The sequence below is a fragment of the Phymastichus coffea genome, unplaced genomic scaffold (assembly GCF_024137745.1).
Source record: "Phymastichus coffea isolate CEN01 unplaced genomic scaffold, Cenicafe_Pcof_1.1 PCOF00097, whole genome shotgun sequence".
Taxonomy (NCBI): Eukaryota; Metazoa; Arthropoda; class Insecta; order Hymenoptera; family Eulophidae; genus Phymastichus; species Phymastichus coffea.
This window is the reverse complement of record NW_026706908.1, coordinates 897,898-925,524: the sequence shown is the minus strand read 5'-3', so window position 1 is coordinate 925,524 and position 27,627 is coordinate 897,898. Positions and strand designations below refer to the sequence as shown.

General features: G+C 32.4%; 6 protein-coding genes across 7 annotated transcripts; 1 reads left to right on the top strand and 5 right to left on the bottom strand.

Moving 5' to 3' along the window:
- Positions 1 to 558: 558 nt before the first annotated feature.
- Positions 559 to 4,666, top strand: LOC131669824 (uncharacterized). Its single transcript, XM_058944990.1, has 6 exons — positions 559 to 646; positions 1,171 to 1,563; positions 2,236 to 2,490; positions 2,562 to 2,696; positions 2,767 to 3,175; positions 3,722 to 4,666. Exons 1-6 carry the CDS (start codon positions 592 to 594, stop codon positions 3,879 to 3,881), a joined length of 1,407 nt encoding a protein of 468 aa, XP_058800973.1. The 5' UTR covers positions 559 to 591; the 3' UTR covers positions 3,882 to 4,666.
- A 3,141-nt stretch (positions 4,667 to 7,807) lies between these two features.
- Positions 7,808 to 11,768, bottom strand: LOC131669822 (probable inactive serine/threonine-protein kinase scy2). 2 transcript variants are annotated; one of them, XM_058944988.1, is made up of 5 exons: positions 11,433 to 11,768; positions 10,751 to 10,831; positions 10,447 to 10,584; positions 9,338 to 9,663; positions 7,808 to 8,845 (listed from the first exon to the last, which is right to left on the bottom strand). In XM_058944988.1, the coding sequence occupies exons 2-5, from the start codon at positions 10,762 to 10,764 to the stop codon at positions 8,499 to 8,501; spliced, it is 825 nt and encodes a 274-aa protein (XP_058800971.1). In that variant the 5' UTR covers positions 10,765 to 10,831; positions 11,433 to 11,768; the 3' UTR covers positions 7,808 to 8,498. The 2 variants fall into 2 exon arrangements, with proteins under 2 accessions (XP_058800971.1, XP_058800970.1); XM_058944987.1 differs by having other exon boundaries at positions 10,447 to 10,831.
- Positions 11,769 to 12,425: 657 nt separating this feature from the next.
- Positions 12,426 to 13,251, bottom strand: LOC131669835 (keratin-associated protein 6-2-like). Its single transcript, XM_058945003.1, has 3 exons — positions 13,085 to 13,251; positions 12,643 to 12,801; positions 12,426 to 12,552 (listed from the first exon to the last, which is right to left on the bottom strand). Exons 1-3 carry the CDS (start codon positions 13,146 to 13,148, stop codon positions 12,539 to 12,541), a joined length of 237 nt encoding a protein of 78 aa, XP_058800986.1. The 5' UTR covers positions 13,149 to 13,251; the 3' UTR covers positions 12,426 to 12,538.
- Positions 13,252 to 13,491: 240 nt separating this feature from the next.
- Positions 13,492 to 14,713, bottom strand: LOC131669836 (neuropeptide-like protein 29). Its single transcript, XM_058945004.1, has 3 exons — positions 14,153 to 14,713; positions 13,645 to 13,782; positions 13,492 to 13,572 (listed from the first exon to the last, which is right to left on the bottom strand). Exons 1-3 carry the CDS (start codon positions 14,232 to 14,234, stop codon positions 13,562 to 13,564), a joined length of 231 nt encoding a protein of 76 aa, XP_058800987.1. The 5' UTR covers positions 14,235 to 14,713; the 3' UTR covers positions 13,492 to 13,561.
- A 650-nt stretch (positions 14,714 to 15,363) lies between these two features.
- LOC131669809 (proteoglycan 4-like) lies at positions 15,364 to 20,962 on the bottom strand. The gene is made up of 3 exons (XM_058944951.1): positions 20,830 to 20,962; positions 20,309 to 20,341; positions 15,364 to 20,119 (listed from the first exon to the last, which is right to left on the bottom strand). Exons 1-3 carry the CDS (start codon positions 20,900 to 20,902, stop codon positions 15,531 to 15,533), a joined length of 4,695 nt encoding a protein of 1,564 aa, XP_058800934.1. The 5' UTR covers positions 20,903 to 20,962; the 3' UTR covers positions 15,364 to 15,530.
- A 3,172-nt stretch (positions 20,963 to 24,134) lies between these two features.
- Positions 24,135 to 26,783, bottom strand: LOC131669825 (transmembrane protein 45B-like). Its single transcript, XM_058944991.1, has 2 exons — positions 26,641 to 26,783; positions 24,135 to 26,291 (listed from the first exon to the last, which is right to left on the bottom strand). The coding sequence occupies exon 2, from the start codon at positions 26,279 to 26,281 to the stop codon at positions 25,490 to 25,492; it is 792 nt and encodes a 263-aa protein (XP_058800974.1). The 5' UTR covers positions 26,282 to 26,291; positions 26,641 to 26,783; the 3' UTR covers positions 24,135 to 25,489.
- Positions 26,784 to 27,627: the final 844 nt, after the last annotated feature.

The window sequence follows — 27,627 nt, the reverse complement described above, 5'->3', positions numbered from 1 at the left end:
GATATTTTTTTTTTGTTAAAATTACGTAATTGATTATTGGAAATTGACTTTTCATTAGAACGCTGAAAATAAACGTTACAGATTTTATCATAATACTATTAAATTAGAATTTTGGTTTGTACATGACAGACTGACAATACAAGTTAGTAATATTGCAAAAGAAAAATTATAATGCACTTTTAACATGGAAACTAAACTTCTATGAATAACCATACGATTCTACATTTGCTATTGATTTCGAGGATATGTGAATTTAAAAACAGAAACCATTGCTCAATCTAGAGTACGTGATAAATAAAAATTGAAAAATAAAATGAATAAAGTCGTCGGGGGTGATAGCTCGCGGTCAATCATCCAGTATGACCGCCCGGGCCTTAACATACATGCGCGTGGCAGCCTTGAACAGTGTAGCCGTCCACGGAAGATGCGGCGTCTTAAGAATGAAAGAGAAGGAGAGAGATGGACACCGCGAGTGGGGTTTTCACGAGACGCACAGCACACACATTCTGGTTAGCAAGTGGGAGACGAAGTATATAAAGGACAGCCACGCCGGTTTCGACCATCAATCGATTTTGGTGTTTACTCGCAAACATGCACCAATTCAAAGTAGCCTTTGGCCTTCTAGCCCTTGTCGTCGTCGCGCAAGGTGAGACTGTGCTTCAGTGATACTTTCCTCTATGTTTTTTCCTGTTTTTTTTTTTTTTTTGTTTTTGAAGACAGTAACAATTTTTTGTAATTAAACGGTGTTTTGAGTTTTCCGGCTTGAAAAGTAATGTCGAAAGTTATTTTCAAGTTCATGATTCAAAGTAGATCTTTTTTCGTTATTTCCATTTTTAAGAAAATACAGATTCTTTTTTCTCAAATTTTGTTTGTTTGTAAACATTCTTGAAAACTAATGCTAAAAGTGGTAGATTGAAAAATCAGCTCAGCGGATTTACTATTTATAGAATCCAAATGCTGTTTACTAATTCTACCAGCCAGTGAATTGAATGATTTCTCTTTTTCCGGTGGTACAGTCATTATATAATGCAGGCTCAACATACGTCTCAACTTGTATAGCTTGATTGATTCGATTATTATTTGAACACTTAATGTGTGCGACTATTTGGCGAATTCGTTTGAATCACTTTCACGATCTTCGATTACGGATAAATCATTGTTGTATTACAGCGTTCGCGTGGCGCGACCAGCGTCACGTTGGCTTAAACAGCGCGGCTTCGTCCTCGAGCTCGTCGAGCTCATCGTCGAGCGGTGGTATTGGCGGTACCCACACCAAAACAAACACGCACGCGACTGGCGGTGCGACCGCTGACGCTGGTGCAACAGCACTTGGTGCCGAGCACGGTGGTTACTACAATGGCGGTGGATTCGGCAATGGTGGATATACCGGTGACCACTATAGCGGTGGTGGTGGTTTTAATCAAGGAGGCTTTGGTCATGGAGGCTATAATCAAGGAGGTTTCGCTCAAGGAGGCGAATTTGGAGGACATTATGGTGGTGGTAGCGGTGGCTTCGGACACCAGGCTGGCGAATTTGGACAAATTGGTGGTGGACACGCGGAAGGTGCGTGCATCGTTTACTTACTTAGTTTTCTTTTTTATATCTATTTAATTATGAGTGATAGTTATCGTTAATTTCAATTCTAGTTTTTTTAAATATTTACGGTTTTGGTAGAAACGTAACGTTGGATTGCTTTCAAAAATAGTATACCATTAATTTATTGCAAATTCTAATTTTACTCATTTTTAACTGTTAAATTATTGTAGTTTTGAAATGCAATTAATTTTTGAACAACTAATGTCATAAGTTTTTAAAAATGTTTTTATGTATTTATTAGTATGTTTTTATTTAAAGATGATTTCATTATAAGGTAACTGACTTCGATAACTGATTAGAAATGAAAAATGAGGAACTACATTTTTTATCTATTAGTTTCTGTAATTTTATTATTTCAATTTCTCATTTCTGCATATAAAAATTGTAATTACTTAATCTTTTTATCTATAATCATACATAAAGGAATATTATTTTAATATTTTCAAGTTTTAATGACTTAAGTAATCATATTTTTCGTTCACTAATTTAAAAGGCCGTTCATTTTTTATATAACATTGTTCTCTAAAATTATATCAAAATATAAATTATGTTTATGATTTTATCATTCCCCTACTTAAAATCTTAGATTTTGGAAAGTGTATTATTCAATTAATTTGTTATTTTCTTGTTATAATTAAGGATTAGGAGGCGCTGGTGCGAATGCCAACGCCAATGCCAACGCCAATGCCAACGCCAATGCTAATGCTGGTGGTCATGGTGGAGTAGTTGGTCCAGCAGTCCAACCTATTGTCCCAGTTGGCGGTTTCGGTCACGGTGGTGGTTTTGAACATGGAAGCGGCCACTACAACCAAGGTGGTTTCAACCAGGGAGGCTTCGAAAGTGGACACTACCAGCATGGTAGCTTTAACCAGGGTAGTTTCGAAGGTGGTCATGGTAATATCAAACTTTGATATTTGAATATAACTTGAATATTTGAAAATAACTAATCTCTAATGAATTTGTAGGTGGTCATGGTGGTTTCGTTGCTCCTGGCCCGATCGTTCCAGTTGGTGGCGTTGGTGGTGGACTTGGAGGTGCTAAAGCCAATGCTAACGCTAACGCTAACGCTAATGCCAATGCTGGTGCTGGTGCTGGCGCCGGTAAGAATTTATTGCATAATTTTTTACGATTACTATATAATAACACACTAAAATTACGAATTATTTCCAGGTGGATTAAGCGGTGGCGGTTTCGGTGGCAGTCACCCAGTTCACGGAGGAACTGGATACACAGGAGCTGGTTTCGGAGGTTCCGGAGCTGGTTTTGGAGGTTCCGGAGCTGGTTTCGGAGGTTCCGGAGCTGGTTTCGGAGGTTCCGGAGCTGGTTTTGGAGGTTCCGGAGCTGGTTTTGGAGGTTCCGGAGCTGGTTTCGGAGGTTCCGGAGCAAAGGCTAATGCTAACGCTAACGCTAACGCTAATGCTAATGCAAACGCCAATGCTAACGCCGGATCCGGTGGCATTGCTTACCCAGGTGGTTTCGGTGGAGCAGTGCCATTTGGTAGTACTGGTGGTTTTGGCGGTGCTAGCGCTACTGCCAACGCCAATGCCAATGCTAACGCCAACGCTGGTGGATTTGATGGGTAAGCGAAAATATTCCATCGCGCATGTCAGAGTGACGAATAATTTTACGTAAACAAACCGCGATAATCAGCCGGCGCGAAGTGTATTTTTAACACTATGTAGACTTTCAATACACATTACATGAAAACGTCGAGGCCGCCTTCTTCAATACCCATCGTTTACGGACGTTTAGCCTTGATATTTCCGGTTTGAAGTATATTTATCAGATCATATTATTAATTCTGATACTAATGATCGTGATAGTTTTTTTTTTTTGCTTTTTTACCAAATAATAAGATATGTTTAATAACTGAGTTGAGCACTGCTGTAGAGATGAGTTTACTTACTTAAAGTTCTATATTTGATTATTAATATTCTAAGAAATCATTTTATTAACTATTATTTTTTTTTCTCAAATATTAAATTTACGTGTTTTGAAATATGTCCTAATAGTTTTTCTTCAAAGTATACTTATATCATAATGAAATAGATCTACGAGATGAGGTATAATGCTAATTAACCGGTTTACATTAAGCGAGTCATTAACTTATTCTGTGTATTGGCAGATCAATCTTCTCTCGTCTAGGCGAAGAAGCTGACGCGGAAAACAAGAAAACGGAAGGCACTGTAAGCGGTGCCAAGGGAGTTTACAGCAGCAGCAGTGCATCTGTTGACGACACTGGCAAGGGAAAATTCTCAGCCTCAGCTGGCAAGATCCCCGCGTAATTTATCATAAATTACCCTGAAGACACGCGCGATTTGAAATTTTTTTATATAAAATCTGACTATTCGATAATTTTTATACCAATACATGTAAATAAGCACGTAACCCTGTGCTAATCGACGTTGCTGCCGCGAGAGGAAAAGAGAAGTTAAACATAAAAAGAAGAACGAGGCCATGCGTCTTCCTCGTGTATTTTTGCACTTATAATTACGCTTACTTCTCGCGCATGCTGTGTTCTTAGTTCATAAATGAATCACATTGTGATATTAATAAATACTGATAACATTTAAATATCCGGCTATCAAAATTATTATAGTTACCTATTTATCTTTATAATATTTCGAACTTTTTTATGAATATCTTATTCGTGTAATTTTTGATATTACTATGAAGACTTTATATATTTTCTTATTAAATAAGTCTCATATTGGTTATTTGTCTCGAGCATTTTTCCATTTTTACATGTGTAGTCAAAAACTTGAATTATTATCAAATCATAGAAACCATTTGATTTTCGTATCTAATGAAGATGATTTACGAAATACAATGATAATAATAATACTAACGAATTAGGAAAAATAGCATTTATTTATGACCCTGTTAAAAAAAGTTTATTCGAACAATATTGTTTTTTTGTTTGCATAAATAATTTTATTTCGCGACTGCGACTTTAGATCATTCTGTCATGACTGTCGGATTATTATTACATGCCAAGCTAGAAAAAAGTCTTAGTATTATAAAAGTGGTTTTCGTTATCGTTACGTCTTATATTTCCTGCATATTCAAATAAAGATTACTAAACTTCATAGCCTTGTATTTTTTTAACTTATTTCATGAGACTTAATCGTAGTTCTAGGCAAGACATATGAATGATGTTGGTGATCGGCAAATAACGCGTGCATTCATTTTCATTCTTTTCATAGATTGTGAGATTTATAATACAAACATCGCGAGTTGCACGAATTTACGTTCAATAGTTCACCACAAACAGAACTATTACCGCAGTTATAAGCTAAAATTTAGTTGATGCAACTTCTTTGTATAGTGCTCTGTATATAAATTAATTATAGGTAATTGATAACTCATAGTGGTGACTGCCAATGACTGCCATGGCAATAAAAAGTCAAGCGCAGAATTCTTTTCTGATCATGAAACACAATAAATACTTTTAGGGTCTAGTTTTTTTTTTAAGATAGCCTTTCACTGAATCCATTGAATATAAGATGTGTGAAATGGCAGATGATACGAATACAACGATCCCTCGAAGGAATGTATGGTAAAATTCTACAATAAACCTGATATAGATATTTTGCTCTATTTGAAAATCAGTTCTTTCGTTTTGCTCATACCAAAGCTGCGTAATTATAGTATGGGAAACGAGATTTTCCACTAGTCTTCTTTTCAAAATGAGAAAGAGATTTGCAGTGAAATATCAAGAGAAAAAGAAATGAAAAGAGACAGAGAAACAGATGAACATCAAGAATTGGTTGACTAGTAGAAGATTTGTAAATGGTACAGTATATTTACTTACAAGCAGAATGCAAAGTTTATAAAGGATGAGTATCTTAGGTGTGAGTATTACGCACAGGTTACTCACAAACATGAATCATCACAGGTTATTCTGATCCTTGTTGCCGTAGCGCAAAGTGAGATTTTACTTTATTGTATTTTATTTATGTTTTAGTTTTTCTTTTTTGATTATTTATATTATTTAATAAATAATGTCAGATTCGTTGAATTTAATGAAAAATTTTTTTAATTTATAAAAATTTTATCATTAAAAGTATACAATGCTCGTTTCAATTTTGAATAGAATAATTTACGCCTATAGCCGAGATTCCAAACCATATATTTTTGAGCTTATTTTATTATCATAATTTTTCAAATTTAAAAAATATCTTATAGGTATACATGCATCAGTTATAGAATTAAAATATTTTTTACGTGAAGGTTCATCGCAGTATATTGAGTAAACTAAATTTTTCAACTAATAAAGTCAATATGTTTCACATTTTGGTTTTTGTTTGACATTGAACGATGGTTCAGAAAATCGAATTACAAAAAAACTTTTAACGGGTCATGCGAAAGACGACGCAACTGTCTTAACGTAAAGTTTTGGTCCTAATCAGTATTTTAGTAACCAAGGTTCGCTAGCTGGTCTATATCCCTCAGATGGCTCAAATTTCAATTAGTCTGTTACTCATCGGTTTGAATAATAACTAAATTTTGAAAACAATTATATGTAGAAAAACTTACATGTGTGTGTGCGTGTACGCGCGCGCGCTCGTGTGTGTAATAATTACAATAAAATAAAAATAATCCATTGCAAATTCATATGGTTGTGAAGGATTTACTGTTATGTCGAGTACTTCTGACAGTTTAATTTATTTTAACTTTTTAAAGTATTTTTAGACTTTATTTACCTCATATAGAAGGAGCTGATAATAAGGAAATTGAAGGCGATGCAGAAGGCGACAAACAAGTGTTTAACACTAATTATGCATCACTTAAAGCCAAGTGATAGTAAATTCGTAAGAATAGCTGACAAGATTCCCTGGTAATTTAATGCATTATTTGCTTTTATATGAAGTTTGACTACGAGCTATTTATATTTATATATTTATAAATTCATCTAAATCATAATACTGTCAGATTGTCAGCATTGCGGATACTTGCAGTTCATGCATTAGAGAGAAAAAAATAAAAAATAGATGTTCTTATTTCTAATTACATATAATATAATTTATGAATTCAATAAAAATTAAGAATATTGAAATATTCAATTTAGCAAATTATTGATATATGTGCAGATCATTTTAATCGGACGATCCATAATTCCAATAGGTTCCTTGATTGTAATATTTATTAGAGTTTTATTTAATGTTTTATTACCTTGTTAATTTCCAGCTCCTATTATTTCTGTAATGTTGAACTCAATTCGCGGGTTTTTTTATTTTATGTTAAGCTTTTGATATTTCTTCGTTTATTTTTCAGTCGATCTCGTGAATATATCTCATGGTTGCTTAATTGTTAAGTTTCAATAAACCACGCTTTTTCAATAAAATTTCAAATAATAATAAATCACTGTATAAGAAACTATTTATGTAAATACGTTTGACGTATAGGTGGCTAATGAAGATTCCATAACCAAAACCGTAAAGTGTAAAAATATTTATTTGAAAGGGGTCGAACCTTTATTATTATCTAATGATTATCTAATTTTTTCAGTAAGTATATATAAAATCTTTCTTTGGGAAAGTATATTTCAATTCAATAAATTATCTATTGACAAAATGCAGTAGTTTCTTTAAAATTAATTATACTAGTGATGTCTAGCGTGCTTCACGCGCTCATCTTTTTCGTTTTTTTTCGCATTCATTTTAATATCACACACATATACGCACACATATGCGCGCCCGGGCTTCACTTCGTCAGGATTTTGTTTTAAAAGATAGACTTGAAAAATTAGTAGCCTGACAATCTCCAGGAAATGTAGAGTTCATTTCGTTCACACCATGATGTACAAAGTCTTCTCAGGAATTCTCAGAACATACTCAAATAATTGATGTGTACTTAGTTCATTGACCTTTAGATATCCGGTAAATATGTGGGACTTTTTGCTGACGCAAGAACATTTGAAAGGATTTTTTAGAGCATTCACCTTTCAAAAATGCCATTTAGTATTCATCCTTCAAATCTATCAAAATATTCTAACTTAAATGAATTCGTAACCTTTTTTCCTATATTTCGAAATACTTGATGTAAATAATAAATTTCATCTTTATTAAATAATAAATTACATTTATATATTTTTTTAATTATTCATTTATATAATCTAATAAGAAATCAATTTTTTATGTACATCTTTTATTAGATATTGAAGTATTTTTGGCGAATGCCTAAAAATGAAATTAAGACAAAACTGAGATTTTAATTTATGATATACTTTATATAAATTTTTTGTGATAATTTTTTGACGCAAATTTTTCAAAAGGTAGATTAATTTTTATTTATTTTTAGTATTTTCTATATTATTTTTTTCACGATGCAATAATATTTAATTGTGGTTTTACAATTTTTCATTAAAATTTTAGAGAATAATTAACTTTAGATAATTTCAGACAGAATTTTGTCGTTACATTTTTTTACCTTTTAATTCATCAATTAAGTAAAAATAGTCATCATAACTGACAGTAAAATAATTATATTACTGAATCAATACTCGATTAAAATCTTTAGTGTACTTGCCTTTAATAAAGGGTTGGTATTTTGGCTCATGAAGTTATTTCGAATTATCAATCTAATGATCTTTATGATCAATTAGGAAGGAGGTAAGTAACCCATTAGTTAAAAACAATAAATATCACCTTGACAGCAATATAACATCATAATTCATTTCATATGACAATGAGTTCTAAAGATATTTTAACAATCACTGATTAATTTTGATATATAAATAAACATAATACTTTATGCCTTCATACAATCATACATGTTCACATACAAAACGCATTCATACATTCCAGTCGAATCAATCTGATGAACAAAAACGATAAATGCATAATTATTATGGCCTACATTCTATGTGCAGTCTATGTCAATTAACCATTCAGACTCGCTCAGTCCTTAAAAATAACAATACCACTTTTGGATTCTGGAATTTTGACAACAGTCACATTCTCAATATCCGGACTTTTCGAAATTCTATCAGTTTCACTTTGATCGACTTTTATAGAATGTGCTTCGATCTCATCGTCATTTTTGTCCCATGCACTTCTGTAGAACCATGACTGTTGTCCTACAGGTTTATCATAAATATTATTAGGTCCATTGTTCGGTCTATTGTTGAGACCAGGATACGGTGCCCTTCCGTAGTATGGTTCCCGATAGCTGTTGAAACCGCTGTTAAAGTTTGGTCCGATTTGTTGTGGGCCCGAACTTGATGAAGATGAGATTGCACCAGCACCTTAAATATGCGACGATGGATTATTCATCACATATACACACATATAGTATACGTTCATTATCGTCCAATTGGCAATTTTAATTGGTTTTATATTATGAACGTTTTCTCAGAAAATACAAACTATTATTTGAGTCTCAACGTATGACTTTGCATCTGTAATTAAGATTACACATCCGACTAATTACAACTATAAATAATGCGAGACTTTGCTTATGTTTGTGAAAATCATCTGCATTATACAACTAAATCTTTAATGCTGTACAATCAATCATTTCTAATATTTCCTAATACGTATTTAAAAAATCATCTCTAAATCTTTTATTCATCCACACGTTTAAGAGAAAAAATAAAAACTGGAAAGATAAAATTTGCATCAAAGTAATGACTTTGCAAGTTTACGTAACCAGTTACTTTTTACAAAAATTACTTCATTTACATATTTACAGTTCTAATTTATTTTTATTACCAAGCCTGACAAATAAATTAACCAACCTGGTGCAGTGGAAGCAACAGATGCAGCAGCTGAAGCAGTGGCAACGGGAATACCATTAACGTATGTTACACCAGCGGCAGCAGCAGCAGCCGAAGCAGACGCTTCTCCGTTCGGTCCATTAGTCTGAGTATTGGAAATAGCGTTGGAAATGATATTGCCGTTGGCGAAGTTCTGCGAACTCGCTTGGGCGTTGGAGGTTGATTTCGAATTGCCGACACCTTCAGAATTTGATTCGGCATTAGCATTTGCTTGTGCGTTTGATTGACCACCACCATTGAATGATGGGTGTGATTGGAATGATGGATTAATCGGCCTTGTTGAGTATCTAGAAAGAGAAATTGAATTTTTTTGAAGCGAAAAAATAACAATAATGCAGGAGTTATGAATAAGTACTGGAGTTCAAACACGTGTATTTGATCTCAACGGAACGGGGATGCAAATAATTCATATAATAGTTTTTTTTTAATTTTTCTCTACGATTCAATTTTATAGAATTGAAAACAAATGATTTGATTCATATATAAGGCGAGAAAATTAAACGAAAATGTTATATTATTGAAAAAAATATTATATGTAATAATGTTTGAACTTAAAAATTCTACAAAATTATTATCTTAAACTCGCGACTAACATTCTGGTTGAGTTATGTAATGAAAATTTTGTTACATACGATTATATGCTTAGATTACACGTTGTAAACTTAAGATTTTTGGCTTACGTAAGATTAATCGTAAATACTAGTACCACTGCAAAAGTTTATATCTTATTTTCTCGCATACGATAAAAATAAGATCCGTCTTTTATTACGTAGAAAAAAAGAATACTATACTATGTATTACTTTTAACACCTGTGAAAATCGAAGAAGAGCAAATGAAATTCAAATCGAACAAGCTATCCATGCCACGAAACGTCCATTAAGTGACGTCGTTCTCTTGAAAAACAAGTAATAGTATTCTTTTCCTACACTCACGAGTGGAAACTAGAATTCTAGCACTGCTATAGTTAAATATGTATTAAATAAAAATTAGCTCCGCGAGATAAGCAAATCGTTCAAATGAAATATATAGTTCGGAGGTCACTCATATATAGAGTGAAAATATGTCTTACCCTTGATCGAAATTTCCATTGAACTCGTGACCACCATGGCCTCCACTAGGTAATTGTGTTGTTTGATTAGGCGGATATCGATTAAAACCACCGCCAAACTCGTGACCATCATAGCCACCACTAGGTAAGTGTCCCGGTCTGTTGGATGGAAATTGATTGATATCACCGCCAACAACATGACCTCCATGGTTATCATGACCACCAATGAATGGTTCGAATATCGGCTCATGCGATTTAATAGGGTTATTAAGTGGACTGACATGACCGACATTAGCCGCAGCATTACTGGTTGCATGGGCATTACCTCCGTCGGTCCATGCATGGCTTGATGCGTCTGCCTTCGCTGGGAGCTGATCAGGAAAGTAAAAATTATCGCTGCCTTGAGCTATTAAGTAAGAGGAAAAATTATTGTTTTCAATTATTTAGTACCAAATTGTCAAAACAACAAAATAAATATTAATGTTTAGTAAAATTCATTTATAATAGGAAAAATTTGTATAACAAATAAGCAAAGCTGATGCATAGAAAGATAGTTACCTATAATGTATATTTTTTAATTCTTTTATAATATATTTTATAAAGTGCAAAATTCTTTACAAAATATTAAACAAGATCAATTTAATATTCTTCAAATAATTTTCTTGTGAGTATAATAAGTAGACAGATAAATTTTTTTTAAATTAATCTCCTTGATAATAAAATACTATTTTTTATTTTCTTCTGTTTAGATCATCAGTACAACATTTGACGTTTAACTCATTATTTAAAAAAACAAAAAAGAGTCTTGGAAACAAAGTTGTTCACTAACAAAAATTTACTCCAGACTTGACATGAATAAATCTAAAAGCTATTAGTCATCTGACAGATTATTCATTTAAAATTTTAACGTATATTTGTTAAAAATTTTGATTACTCATCCAAAAAGACAACGAACAAACCCATCGTTAGCTCGTAAAGTACGAGTAGATTTAGAAACAAAGACTCACCAAAAATAACAGCGTCCCAGCAGAAAAAAATTAGCAACAGCAGTCTCATTGTGATAATTCGTCAGATAGATACCTTCGTTCACACACGCGCATACAATTGCAAAGAAACAAGAATCAACTCCAACACTTTGAAGATCTCTGTTGAATCTCGAATCTATTATAAGTGACGGCGATGAGACACACGACTTTCGTCCCAACGAAAAAAAACGTGACTGATCGAACGAGGCAAAATATTCTCCACCTTTATACTACACAAGGTCTTGACGCCGAAAAAATGCAAATGGAGGGATTTTTACCTTTTTCGGACAAGGCTATATCTTGCGAAGAGAGCGCAAACTCGACAACTGACGCAACCGGCTCTGACTTGCTTCTCTTCAAGTATATATTCTCTCCACCTCTCTGGAATTTCCACGGGCCGCGTTCATTCATTCGCTACTCGTTTGCTCTTGTTTTTCTACGCGTTAATGACACTATGAGAAGCGGTACCACGCACACGTACACGTGAGACGTTTTTCTGGAACGCTTGTAATATGTATAAGGATCCTCATATGTTAGAAGGATCTTTCCATGACCTGGACTGATTAATAAAATCGAATTGTTCAATAATTCAATTGTGGATTGTTAAATATTTGAATTCGCTTATAAATAAGCTTATAATAATAAAAAATTCGTAAAAGCAACATTTACCTGCGCGAGATAATTTTTTAGCAAGATTTTAATCTTGCTAAAAAATAGCATTTATGCTATTACGATATTAGATATTTTTCCAGGATATCAATAAAACATACCTTACTCTAATCTTTTCACACTTACGTCTAATCTTTTCATTTTATTTATTCATTATAATAAAAAAAATAGTTCTTAAACATTAGAGCTTTAATATGAAATGTTTTCATAAACGTAATTATTTTTGTTTGTGAAAATTAATTTTATATAATAGTAACATTATAAAATACGCTTAATTGTAAATAAAACATTATTAAAATCAGCAAGTACACTTACAGAAAGTTGTTTATTGAATAATATAAGAATAATACATAATATGAAAATAAGATACTGTATTTTTCAATCTAATTGTACATGGTGAATATCATCTTTTTATTAAGTTATTTACCCCATCCTATATAAAACAAATACCACGTTTATGAATAATTAACCATTTTACAACCAAAAAAACTTTAAATAATATCATCAAGTCTTTGTAACGTACCATAATTGCCACCATATCCACGGTTACCTCCTTGACCATAACCACTATAACCATATCCAGGTCCATATCCGTACCCAGGACCGTATCCCATTTGACCAGGGGGACCATAAATTTGGCCTCTTGGTTCTTCTATGACGATTGGCGGCAGAGCTATGCCTACTTTTGTGTAATTTTATGATATTAAATAACATTGCAACTAATTAAAAAGTCTTTTTGTAAGTATCTCTAGTGTTTCATTTATTGGTCGCAATGGTTGTTAAAAAATAAAAAAATATCGATATTTTTATTTTTAATAGTAATTTATTTATTATAAAAGATAGATTCTGAAAATATTCTATAGTTAGAAAATAACTAATAATTATTATTATTAAATATTATTAATAATTATTATTACTAAAAATAATAACAATTATTCTATGACTTAGAAAATAAAAATACTCACTTTGGGCATAAATTGTACCAAGTAAAACCGTTGATATTACAAATAAACATATTATTCTTTTCATTTTAACTGTATTATTCGATGTTTTGATGTGACAAAAAATAACTGAATAGATTTTTCATCATGCGAACTTTTATATACGGATGTCAGTGGAACTATACAATTGACATCTAATTATGAGAAAAATGTACGTCTTACCTTCTTCTATTAAAAATCTCCTTGGCTTGAAAAATTGACAATAATGATCAAATTGTAATCCTTCTTACTCTTTAGATATAACGAAATTGCACAAACAAGTTAACTCAATAGTCTGCTATTTTCCAAGTTTATAATGTATGATTGAAGTTACACGTTAAAATTAAGTTTGTAGGCATGTGTTGCATTAAATGACAATACAAATATATATATACATTTGCTGAATAATTTTATTGAAATAGCTATTATACTACAATTGTGTACAATCAACTCTTATGACATTTATATGAATCCTGAAAATAATTGTAAAATAATATTAATTTACATTTTCAATAATTAAGGTAAAAAATTTGACATCTTATTACCAATACCACCATATCCACCACGCATTCCACCACGTCTATAACCCATTTCTGGACCATACATGGGTCTTTCATAACCACCGATTCTGCCTCGACCATAACCCCCTCCAGGGCCTCCCATTAGTTCACCATATCCGCCTCCTTAATTTTTTTTCAAGTAATTACTTAATTAACTTTTTAATAATAAAACTTTTTAATAAACATTTAACAAAAATTTCTTTTATAACAGCAGGCACGTCCTTTGATAATTTTCATATTTTACTCGGGTGGTTAATTATATTAATGAATTTGGATTAACGGAGGTATTAAACCAAACTATTGATTTTACAATATCTATACATTTTTTGCATTGAATATAAATCATTCAACAATTGTTTATAAGTTGTATTCCTTAATTTATTGGAACAAATATAAAGAAATTAGAAATATTCATTTTGAAGATGAAATATTTCCAAACATAAAAGTTTTTTATAAATGCGCAATGCATATAACGAAAAATAAATTATCTTACCATAACCACCAAATTGAGCTTGGCAGACACTAATGAAAACAAAGATAACGATAGTAATTAGTAAGGAAATAAAGAGCTTCATTTTTAGTTTTTTTTAATCAAGTAAGTTACTTCTGTGGCAAAAGATCAACTACCAGTGCTTTATCTATTTGTCTCTTTTATATCGTTGTAGAAAGATGCAATAATTGATCATTCGGGTCAATCATCTTTGTTAGAATTTTACAATGAAAATTGGATTTTTCACGGTAATTTTACTAATTACCCATAAAATCACGTGTAATTCAGAGAAAACTTTATGTAAGTTTCTTGATTCAGCTAAATAATCCAGCAAACTGATGATGATGCACATAACTATTTCACAAGATGCACGATTTTTCATTAAAAAGAAAATATAAAAAATATTCCTATTACCAAATAATAAACAACATTAAAATATCAACATATTTTAGTGATTTTTCAATGAAAAAAATGCTTTAAATATATTAATGTTAAAATACTCATATCTGCAAACAGCTAACGTGTTCACGTAATTTAAGTTGAGAATGATAATATAATTTATCATTAAATTTTATTGACTTACTATGACCGTCAAAATCGTTTATTTATATTTGCAATTAACGCTTAATCTTCAAGCTTTACTAAGGTATGATAATTTGAATATACTTGTATCTAAAAGATACATCCGCCTTGATAAAAAAAATTTTTAAATAATTGACGTTTAATTATAGATGCTTAATATAAAAAATTACGTAAACAATATCAGCTCCAATAATGATGGATTCATCAATTCCTGTGTTATAAAAGAATACGCACATAGTTCTCGTTACTTCTTATTCATTATGATTGTCCTACGTTGTGTTTTATATCATATAATCAATAATTAGGTACATAATTACAATTCGACGTAAATGGATATTTATCATCTATGTGTCATTTTTCATCAAAGATGGAAAAAAAATATTCCATTGCATGATAATTGTTTATGAACTTTAGTCAATACTTAGGTTAATTATTAAATGATATTTTTTTAACTTTTTTTATATTCGTTGATTGAATAATAATAATAATAATAATAATAATAATTATTATTATTATTATTAATAATTATTATTATTATTATTATTATAATTATTATTATTATTATTATTATTATTATTATTATTATTATATAGACATATGTATATATACATATATATATATGTATTAAGCGGTTGTAGTAACAAATACTTTATTATCATAGTTAAGTACGAATACATATATTACATTTAAAACATCATTTTTTATATAAAAGTATCACAACATTAAATTAATTTAACCAGTCATTTCGTTAAATCTTGATCACCGGTAATTGCTGACCTTAATTGGTAATTGGTAATCTTCAGCGATTACAAGGATCATCATGTGGTGATAGCACTGGAGCTCGTTTTATCATAAATGGATTGTTAGAATTTGAGAATATTTTTATTTTCATAGGCGTAGGATTTTCAGATGGAACAAAAGGATTATTTAAATTAGGAGATAAATTTATTCTGATCGGCATTGACTGTGCTGGAGGAAAAAATGAATTTCCAGGAGTCAATTTTATTCTAAATGGCGACAAATGTTCCAGCGAAGATGATGGGTTTTCTTGATTAGAAGTTACCTTTATTCTAACAGGAAACATATTTTCTCGGGACATCGGTGGCATAGTTTTTAATATTTCCGCTACAAGATCGGCGAGAAATGGATTTGATGCGTATCGTATAATGAATGGTTGATTATTTGGAGGTATTGATTCTGGATGATAGAAAGGATTCATAAAAGGATCTAATGGAAAAGGTGATGGGTCGTTATTAGGTTCAAAAGGAAATGGAACTGGGATACGAGATGGGAATAAAGGCATTGGCCATGAAAGTTGATCGTGTTCATTTAAATTTGGTCGTGGTTCTGGATTTTCTTCGTTTCCTCCGTTTTTATTAGGATCTGACGCGGATTCTGGATTTTCGATATCGTCTACGTTACCTTCATATTGACCAGGATGATACTGACCATCATCACCTGGATTATTTTCAGGATGATATTGTCCGTCATCTTCAGAATCCCCATTCGGTTTAGGATAATCAGGATATTGTGGATAATAATTCTGTTTATTTTGATTCGGAGTAGTCTCTTCGTAATCTGGAGCTATACGGCTATCAAAAGAGATTGGAGTACTATTATCTTTGGCCGGAGCTTCAGTCGTAGTCGTTGTAGGTTTCTTTTTATTAGGTGATTTATGAGGACGGGTAGGTCTATTTTTCGTTGGCTTTTTTGTAGTTGGGGTGGTAGGCTCTGGCTCTTCTGGATTATCCGGATATTCTTCAGAGTTCTCTTCCGGTGATTCCTCTGTGTCTTCAGGCGCTTCAGTCGTAGTCGTTGTAGGTTTCTTTTTACTTGGCGTTTTATGAGGGCGGGTAGGTCTATTTTTCGTTGGCTTTTTTGTAGTTGGGGTGGTAGACTCTGGCTCTTCTGGATTATCCGGATATTCTTCAGAGTTCTCTTCCGGTGATTCCTCTGTGTCTTCAGGCGCTTCAGTCGTAGTCGTTGTAGGTTTCTTTTTATTTGGCGTTTTATGAGGGCGGGTAGGTTTCTTTTTCGTTGGCTTCGTTGGAGATGGGGTGGTAGGCTCTGGCTCTTCTGGATTATCCGGATATTCTTCAGAGTTGTCTTCTGGTGATTCCTCCGTGTCTTCAGGCGCTTCAGTCGTAGTCGTTGTAGGTTTCTTTTTACTTGGCGTTTTGTGAGGTCGGGTAGGTTTGTTTTTCGTTGGCTTCTTTGGAGATGGGGTGGTAGGCTCTGGCTCTTCTGGATTATCCGGATATTCTTCAGAGTTGTCTTCCGGTGATTCCTCCGTGTCTTCAGGCGCTTCAGTCGTAGTCGTTGTAGGTTTCTTTTTACTTGGCGTTTTGTGAGGTCGGGTAGGTTTGTTTTTTATTGGTTTTTTTGGAGCCGGTGTGGTAGGCTCCGGCTCTTCTGGGTTATCCGGATATTCTTCAGAGTTGTCTTCTGGTGATTCCTCCATATCGTCAGGCGCTTCAGTCGTAGTCGTTGTAGGTTTCTTTTTATTTGGAGATTTATGCGGTCGGGTAGGTTTCTTTTTCGTTGGTTTTTTTGGAGACGGTGTGGTAGGCTCTGGCTCTTGTGGGTTATCCGGATATTCTTCAGAGTTGTCTTCCGGTGATTCCTCCGTGTCTTCAGGCGCTTCAGTCGTAGTCGTTGTAGGTTTCTTTTTACTTGGAGATTTATGCGGTCGGGTAGGTTTGTTTTTCGTTGGCTTCTTTGGAGCCGGTGTGGTAGGCTCTGGCTCTTCTAGATCATCCAAAGAATCTTCAATATCATCTTCTAGTGGTTCCTCTTCATCTGCAGGTGCTTCAGTAGTAGTCGTTGGCTTCTTTTTGTTCAGTGATTTACTTTTTGGTGACTGTGTCTGAGGCCGTTTGTTCTTAGGTTTCTTTGTCGGTGGTGTCGGTTTATCCTCGGGCTCATCAGGATTTTTATCAGGACTATCTTCTGGTGATTCCTCATTATCAGCCGGATCGTCATCTGATGGTTCCTCTTCCTCTGCAGGTGCTTCAGTAGTAGTTGTTGGCTTCTTTTTCTTTGATGATTTATTTTTTGGTGACTGCGTCTGTGGCCGTTTATTTTTTGGTTTCTTTGAAGGTGGTGTTGGTTTGTCTTCTGGTTCATTAGAATTTTTATCAGGGTTATCTTCTGGTGGTTCCTCATCATCATTGGGTTCGGGTTCGTCATCTGATGGTTCCTCATTATCAGCAGGATCATCATCTGTTGGTTCCTCTTCATCTGCAGGAGCTTCAGTAGTAGTCGTTGGCTTCTTTTTGTTCGGTGACTTACTTTTTGGTGACTGTGTCTGAGGCCGTTTGTTCTTAGGTTTCTTTGTCGGTGGTGTCGGTTTATCCTCTGGCTCATCAGGACTTTTATCAGGATTATTTTCTGGTGATTCCTCATCATCAGCCGGATCGTCGTCTGATGGTTCCTCTTCCTCTACAGGTGCTTCAGTAGTAGTTGTTGGCTTCTTTTTATTCGGTGATTTATTTTTTCGTGCCTGCGTTGGCGGCCGTTTATTTTTTGGTTTCTTTGAAGGTGGTGTTGACTTGTCCTCTGGTTCATTAGAATTTTCATCAGGATTATCTTCTGGTGGTTCCTCGTCATCATTCGTTTCGGGTTCATCATCTGACGGTTTCTCATCATCAGCAGGATCATCATCTATTGGTTCCTCTTCATTTACAGGTGTTTCAGTAGTAGTCGTTGGCTTCTTTTTGTTCGGTGACTTACTTTTTGGTGCCTGCGTTGGCGGCCGTTTATTTTTTGGTTTCTTTGAAGGTGGTGTTGGTTTGTCCTCTGGTTCATTAGAATTTTCATCAGGATTATCTTCTGGTGGTTCCTCGTCATCATAGGCTTCGTCATCAACCGGATCATCATCTGTAGGTTCCTCTTCATCTACAGGTGTTTCAGTAGTAGTCGTTGGCTTCTTTTTATTCGGTGATTTACTTTTTGGTGACTGTGTCTGAGGCCGTTTGTTCTTAGGTTTCTTTGTCGGTGGTGTCGGTTTATCCTCTGGCTCATCAGGACTTTTATCAGGATTATTTTCTGGTGATTCCTCATCATCAGCCGGATCGTCGTCTGATGGTTCCTCTTCCTCTACAGGTGCTTCAGTAGTAGTTGTTGACTTCTTTTTATTCGGTGATTTATTTTTTGGTGCCTGCGTTGGCGGCCGTTTATTTTTTGGTTTCTTTGAAGGTGGTGTTGGCTTGTCCTCTGGTTCATTAGAATTTTCATCAGGATTATCTTCTGGTGGTTTCTCGTTATCATTGAGTTTGGGTTCGTCATCTGACGGTTCCTCATCATCAGCAGTATCGTCTTCGGTTGGTTCCTCTTCATCTGTAGGAACTTCAGTAGTAGTCGTTGGCTTCTTTTTGTTCGGTGACTTCGTTTTTGGTGACTGTGTTTCTGACCGTTTATTTTTTGGTTTTTTTGTCGGTGGTGTTGGTTTATCCTCTGGCTCATCAGAACTTTTATCAGGATTATCTTTTCGTGATTTCTCGTCATCAGCAGGTTCTTCATTTGATGGTTCCTCTTCGTCTATTGGATTGTCTTCTCCTTGTTCCTCGTCGTCTATAGGTGCTTCGGTAGTAGTGGTTGGCTTCTTTTTATTCGATGATATACTTTTTGGTGGCTGTCTTTGTGGCCGCTTATTTTTTGGTTTTTGTGACTGTGGTGTCGTTTTTTCTTCTATTTCATCAGACATTTTATCTGGATTATCTTCTGATGTTTCCTTGTCATCAGCGGGTTTGTCATCTAATTTTTCATTGTTGTCTATGGGATTGTCTTTTGCTAATTCTTTGTCTTTTGAAGGTTTTAAATTTGGTTTTTTATCCGGTTGATCTTGTTTATCTTCTTTCGGAAGGTCTGTATTGGATTCTTCATTATTTGGCAATGCTGTTGTGAATTGGTTTGAGGTAGATGATTCAGTTTCTTGATCTTTACTAGCATTCGTTTCTTCTTTTGTTGTCGCATTGGATGAATCTTCTAGTTGCGGATTATCAGGATTCTTATTTTGTTCTTGTCCTGGTCCATTTTCATCAGGTTTATCATTTACTAATTTATCATCGTTATCATCCGTAGTGTCTTTTGGAGAAGAATTTCTTGAATTCAGATTTGGCGGAGAATTATCGTTTGGTTTTTGCCCACCTATATCTCTTTTCTTATCAAACATCAAATCTTCAGGCACATTTTCGGATGAGTCAGAAATTTGCTTGTTTGATATATTATTCAAGTTCAAATTAAGTAGTCGGGATAGATTGGACAGTAACTGATTTCGAGCTGTGTCAGAATTAGCATTTCCAAGAGAAAAAGCATTAGCACTAGCTATGCCTTTATCATTAGTAGCAGTTGCAATAGCAGTTCCCCCAGCACCAGCGATTGAATTAGCTGCAATAATATGTATTCGAAATAAGACATACATTTTCTATAAAATATTAAATAATATTTTCCATACTGATAAATGATTGAATGCTTTGAATTGTAATCATTCAATTATTTATAAGCATAATAAGACAATTATCGCATACAAATCTTTTAACAAAAATGAAATAATGGAAATAGATTATTTGTACTTACCAATTGCTGCTGAAGGATTATCTTTGGATTCCCCTGCAATACAATGTGTATATCATAAAATATTGATTATAATATGCATAGTGGTATTTGTTTAATCTCATCTATATTCACAATATACTAAATAATATAGTAGTAAATACATTTCGTTCATGTCTTTGTCTAATCGTATATTCAAGACATAGATCCTACGTAAGTGAAAAAATTATATCGATAAATGTTCATATCTGAATATTAACTCAATAAAAGTTATATTAAGATTTGTTAGCAATAATGTTCAAACTGCTATTTGCTGTTAACTGTTTACAGTTTCAGCAAACAATTAGTGAAGATAATAATATTTTTTTCCATTTACTATATATATTGTAATATGTTGTAGATATCGATACATGAATCTTGGTATTATGTACTCAAACACCAAATAAATAGCACAAAAGATTGGAAGCCCGGCAAATTGTTTCTTATCTAGAAACGACACTATAAGCTATCCATTCATTGAAATACAAGTAAAAAATAACATTCACCTGCTGGAAAGGCTTTAACACCATAAAGTAACAATGGAATTAAGATCAGGTCGGCTCCTAAGGGAAGCCGCATCGTCGTGTAAACTTTGGAACCACTATATTTAAAAAAAAATGCACACTTTAAACGTACAACAATCGCCGATAGAGTGATAATTGAAAGAGCATAAATAGTGGCTTTTATAAGATCTGCCCCGCCAATAGTGGATGTGCATAATTCCCGGAGGCTGTAAGGATAGAGAAGAAGAGGAAGAGTAAAAAGAAAACATCTAGTCGCGACGCCCGATAAAAATCGCACGAACTTGATTTCTCAACATCGCCGTTTAGTCGGTACGTCGGAGCATACATAGATTACTATGAAGATAGTATGAGGATGACTGAGTTTTACTTAGGCGTGATAAAACCCAACGATTACGCTTGAATAATACCGCGCATGATGCTACCACTAGCGCTTCTTCTTCTTTGACCGTGGAAAATTTTATGTTTACGTAGAAAATCGGTTAATCGAACCGATTCTATAGAGATAGTCGCGCTCTGAGCAGGTGTATAATTGTACGATTTCAAACGATTATTCATTGTTTCTACAAGGAGACAATAATTGCATTATTATGAATATACGCATGATTTAACGGAACTTTGGATGTGGTCATGCTTGTTTTCTCGACTTTAAGTTTGAAAAGTCAACGTTACACGAACGTCTTTCCTAGGTTTATCAATGTCAATCTATGCCCAGATTATTATTATGATAATAAGAAAACGAAGGTAAATTGAATATACTTACGTTACAATTATTATCTAAAATAATTAATATTTAAACAATATTTTGAGTTTGCGGTGAACTTCATTTGCTTTCTGTTATAAATATATTTCTAAAAAGCTAGTATTTCGAATATTTATTGATATTGTTTAAATTATAAATTATTAAATACTATGCTACAACTAAATACTAACAATAATTTAATTTAGTTCATTGGTTATTCAATTTTTCTATTTATATGAAACATTTGAGCAAGAAAACATGTTTTCAACCGCGAAAATAGTATATTTCATTTGCATCGTTGGCCATCGCATAATACCTAGAGTTTGTAAATAAAGTGCTATATCGACCGGCAATGATGACGATATAGCATTATTGTAATAGCCAATTGCAGAAAATCGATTGCAATGCCAGTGTCTTTGCATTATCCGTGATAATTCTTTTCTTAGCAATTGCTAAGGTCATCTGATAACTTGTACTATGTAAATTATTATTCAATGTAATTCTTGCTTATTAGAATTGATACAATTCTATAATGCACTACAAATATTATACAGGGAACCTAGAAAAAATTTCATTCTTGAAAAAAATTTGTACTGTATTTATGTTATTAAAAAATGTTGATCATTTGCTACACTATTGAAAAATTTATGCTATTGGAACCTTCAGAGTAGGAAATATTTCATTTTTCTAGTAACATGCCTATTTAAATTTGAAAGTAAATAGTTGATTTCCTTTCGAAAGTATCTTGTCACGTAACCGTATTGGCATTGAACGCAGAATGTAAAGACCGAACACTAAAAGAAAATGAAAAGACAAAGAAAACACCCAACACACCTGGGAATCCCCAACGGTTACCCACTCGAATGCTGACCACAATCGACGTTGCTTAATAAATCAAGTATGATGTAGCTATTTTCGAGAAGCATTACGTTTCAGCTATATATTGCAATATATTTCTATAAAGTAAAGTTTTTCCAATAGTAATTAAAAAAATGGCATACCATAATTGTTTATATTGAAAATAGCTTTAGCTTATTTCACTGTATAGGACAAGTGCTACCTATCATTCAAAATCAACAAATATAAGCTACAATAAGAAATTCTTAATTATGATATAAATTATTATCATCGATATATATATTACTACCTATGGTAACATTTTTATTTATTTTTACAAGTTCAATAGACACATTTACAGGTAATTAATGAAACTTATCTACGAAAATTCAGTGATAAGAGAATATTGCTAGATAACCAAGGCGTTCTAGCATGATTTTATCGGGAATTCCAATATTATTATTGCGCAGCATAAATAATTTTATATCTGTTGCAAAACTTTTCTTGTAAGATAGACTTTCTAAAAGCTAATGTATGTTTAATTTTCCTCAATTTAAACACCATTGTTCCTGGGAAATGATACAAAATAATTTACATGCATTTAATGTAATGACATTAATATTGAACGAAGCGGAAATATTATATCTTCATAAATTTTATTTCAACAATACCGAGGCTCATGTTTATTTATTTATATCCCTATTACATTTCTTATTTATTGGTATATATGATTATGTAATATCCGCTCTATTATTCCGAAAAAATCAAGATTCAGAAATGTTTGAATAGACTCGGTCGATTTTTTGAATTTTCAAACTATGGAACTTAAATTTCCTTCTTTTGTAGTTGAAATGTGCATGAAAACCAAAATGATCATGTGATACATTAAAAGTTATATTTAGAATCGTGCGCAATATGCATAGACTCGTAATGAAATCATATTGATGAATTTATTATAAGTCTTAGAATTATAGGCTTGTTACATAGCGTTTAATAATATTTATCACGTCCAATTATGTAAACAAACCGTGTGCCGATACCGTGTATGAAATTTATTTGGTTGATCGCACAATAGTATGATTTCAAAATTTCATAGTACTGGTCCTAAAAAGATAGTATAAATTTTACCATCTACTCTAAAAAGACTGTCGAACCTTCAGTAGTTGAAATAAAAACATAGTTAAAAACTAGTTAAAAATATAATAAAAAAATAGTTAAAAACTAAAGATTCCAATTTAGTAATGAACTGGTATATTGATAATTAAATTGATAATTACAATAATAATGACTGCTACTGTTGCAAATGTGATCTATATGTGGATTTATTTATTTATGTGGACACATGTAATCATAATTGATATTCAATGTTTTACTATATTTTTTGACTAAATAAGGAAAAATAACTGCAATATAATTGATTACCCAATAGATTGTCTTTTTTTACATCTTGTGATTGGCAATCGTCTTACTATTGCGATCTTATTTATTGCAATTTTTCGAAATATTCAGGGATGTTATATACTACACGGCATCACTATATAATTTTATTATTTTAAATTCATATGTTAATAATCAGCTTTTAAAGGGTACAGAATATTAAAAACAAAGATATGATTTTTTATTGAAAATTTATTAAAAGCTATAAAGTGTAAATACTTTAATAATTAGTTTACATATAAGAAAATACATATAAAAGCCTTACAAATAAAGTATTGATCACAATCTGCATAAAGACTAAATATTTATACAATATATATGGTTTTACTATCAATCTAAAATTGTACACAGGTATTGTACAATGAGAATGATCTAATGATTACAAATATAAACAAGAATTGTCATTGTAAATAGATGATTAGATTTAAAATCACAATTGTAAACATCCACAACATTAAAAATTACAAATACTCAATTTTTTCTCTTCAACAATTAAATCAAGTAAATTTTAAGTGTACAACATTCAAACAGTTCTTTATCATCAGCCTGTTCGAAAGATTGGAATATAGATACACAAAGTTTGGCACTGAGTTATATTCAAATGCATCAGTATTTAATTTACTTTTATTCATCAGTATTGCAATGTTTTATAAATCCATTCAATTGATAGTTTGATTGAAAAAACATCAGGCACTGATGGTGTTTTTAAAATAAAAACAAAATTGTTATGTTGAGGCAAATTTTACGTCATGTAATTGACACAAATTTGATGTTACTTCACGATGAACAACTAAATTACATTCTACCTCATGAACTAGATATAGTATAGTACATTATCTAATCTAGTGGGAAAGTAGATTCTTATTTTGTGTGAAATTTACTCCCTAGTGAAACAAGGGTGGAAAAGTAAATGAAACAAGAACCCTTTTTTCAAACATGTTAGGTTACAGTTTCCTTCAAAACAACAAGGGGAAAACACTAATGTAAGTGCACATTTTTTGTCATGTGCAAAAAAGTCGTACTTTTCGTATAACATGTTAAAAATAGATACCTAATTGAATCTAATAAAAACATTACAAAATTTAAGTTTTACGCAAAGAAACATTTCTCTTAGTGTCATTAATAAATGTTGCAAAAATATGTAACTAATAAGTTTGAATATTTAAATTTAAAATACTCATATTAATTATATATTTACTAGACTCAAATTAATATATAATAAATATTAGAGGAACAATTGTATAAAATATTGTATAGCTCAATCCTAAAATTCGTTTAAGACAACTAATAGACAAAATCCATTTATCTATTATTATAAAAAATAATGTAATTGATCATGATTAATTGATATGTAGTTGAATTAACAGTAACTTATCAAAAACTTCTCTTTCGGAAGTATTATGTCTATAAAATTCAATTCACAGAAATTGCATCGTTCAATTTTAGTTCAGTAGATTAAAAACTCGTTGCTTAATTGGTACAAGATACCAATTTTGAATAGCAAGTTTGGTATTAGACATTTGTACCTATTGACTCTTGTAGAATTATTACATAAAAATGGTGAAATACTTTATCAAAATACTTTAAAAAACTTTGGATATTGAAAAATTCTTCAAATAAATTTTCTCTTCAAGTAGACCTGATTTCTAATTCGTTGCAATAATCATATATTGGTACTTGAGGTGGTGGTGGAGGTTCTCGAGGCAAACAGCTTCGTGTTATGGCAACAGCAAGAATAGTAATAGTTGATGCAGCAGCAATATGCCAAGAGAATGTGAGGTAGATTCTCTGCAAACTATAGATTTCAGTATGAAAAACTCTGACCATATGAGCAATCCAACTTCCATGCAGCAGAGTTAAAGCTCCAGTCAATAATTTAACATCAGGCCATACTAATTCCAAAGCCACAGCCAAACTAGTCAACCATACAGCATGTGCCAGTATTGTGTTGATCACAGGATTTTCACTTGGTATATTAGCATACACATACAGAAAGCCTTCAACAAAGAAACTTTGTGCCAACATCATTTTGGCCAAACCATTGGTCACATTATAAGGAAAATAAAAGTGTAACACATCTACGAGTCCTGAGAATGCAAAAAATAGGTAAATAGTTGCATGTACAACTTTTGGAGAAATGATGGCTGCTCTTGAGTCTGGCATGCCACTGGACATAGTACCAGCTAATCCTATGGCTGTTGCAATTAATTTCAAACTTCCTTCAATGGGATGATTGCTTAATGTGTTTACACAAGATGTACGAAATCTTTTGAATATTCCTAGCTTAGGACTATCTCGATTCAGACGTTGCTTTGGTGGAATGTACCACAATTTAGCATAGTCACAACACCATTTAAGACCAAAGGAATAAAATATGAAACCAGTCAGCAGATATGGCAAACTATACTCTTCTTCAGTCATTTTGATTTATCTGCAATAAATATAATAATGTAACATATTAAACTTAAAAAGTTAGGATATATGGCTTCCAACATTATCCAAGATCAACTATAACAGTATAATAATAATACAATCAAGAATTTAAGGGGTTCTTGCTAATAGAAGTGAGTTAATGAAAAGTTCAAAATTTCCTTGCAGTGTAATTGTTGAAATTATTAACTTTATGAATATAAACTGTAGTTTTGTAAAAGGAATGAGGGCTTAAGTGGAACAAAAGAATCGCTATAAATAGCACTGAGACGAAACTCCATAGTAGATTAGTGGAAAACTACAACTCCAAAACTACACAGAATTTAAAAAATTGAATTTGAAAAACTTACTTTGCTGGATACATGTACCACTCGTAAAAGAAAAAAAAAATACGTTAGAAAAAACGCCGAGCCTAATAAATCGCAACAGTTAATTTCATTGTCCTCGAAAAAAATCAGAGAAAGAGAGTAAACGTGCACTTCCGCTCGGCTACAGCTGCTGCACCGCTGAAAATATAATAAGTATAACATAACCTGTGATGATCAGTCGGTAAGCAAAAGCATTCTGAAGTATTTACAAGATTTTGAGATAGATGGAACTTAGTTGCTGTGAATAGAGTGCACTATTCGTGTAATACCGGTGTATTGTGTTATCTTTCTGTTTGCATTGATATAAAGAAGATAGCTGTTCTTGTTATCGAAGTTATCTTAGGGGAAATTAAACCTAAACTATCATTCTAATAAACCACTTGTTGATCTTTTTTCGTCACCCTTATAATATTTACGTATTTAGTGCAACTTTTATACATTTTTAAAAAATCAATTACAAAGCTTATGTTTTATGAATAATAGTTTTGATAATTTATTATATGGAAAAAAACAATTACAAATCAGAGAAATTAATATAGTTACTGCAACTTGTATAAGATTTTAATGTTGTATATTAATAGAAAACCAAACCTCAATTAAATCTTAAACATTTTGAATTTATTTTACACGTAAAGATAGGAGAAAATACAGAAAATCGTAAAGACGATATAACAAAATTTAACCTCACAGATAAAACTTTTAATAATATTGTAGAACATTAGAAAATCCGAGTCAATCTTCAATGTACTTCTGTTCAAACTTTATATTATGACATAACGATTTGCATATATTGGACATTTTCTCCAAATTGTTCTAAGTTTTCAAAATCCAGATTACGAATATTTTTCAAAAATGCCACTGAAATCAAGCATACGTCGACTCGGTGATATTTTAACTCTCTCACAGCGTCCACGACTACCCATACGCAAAAAGTCATCGTTCCACAAACCATTGCACCCGCTACAGCGA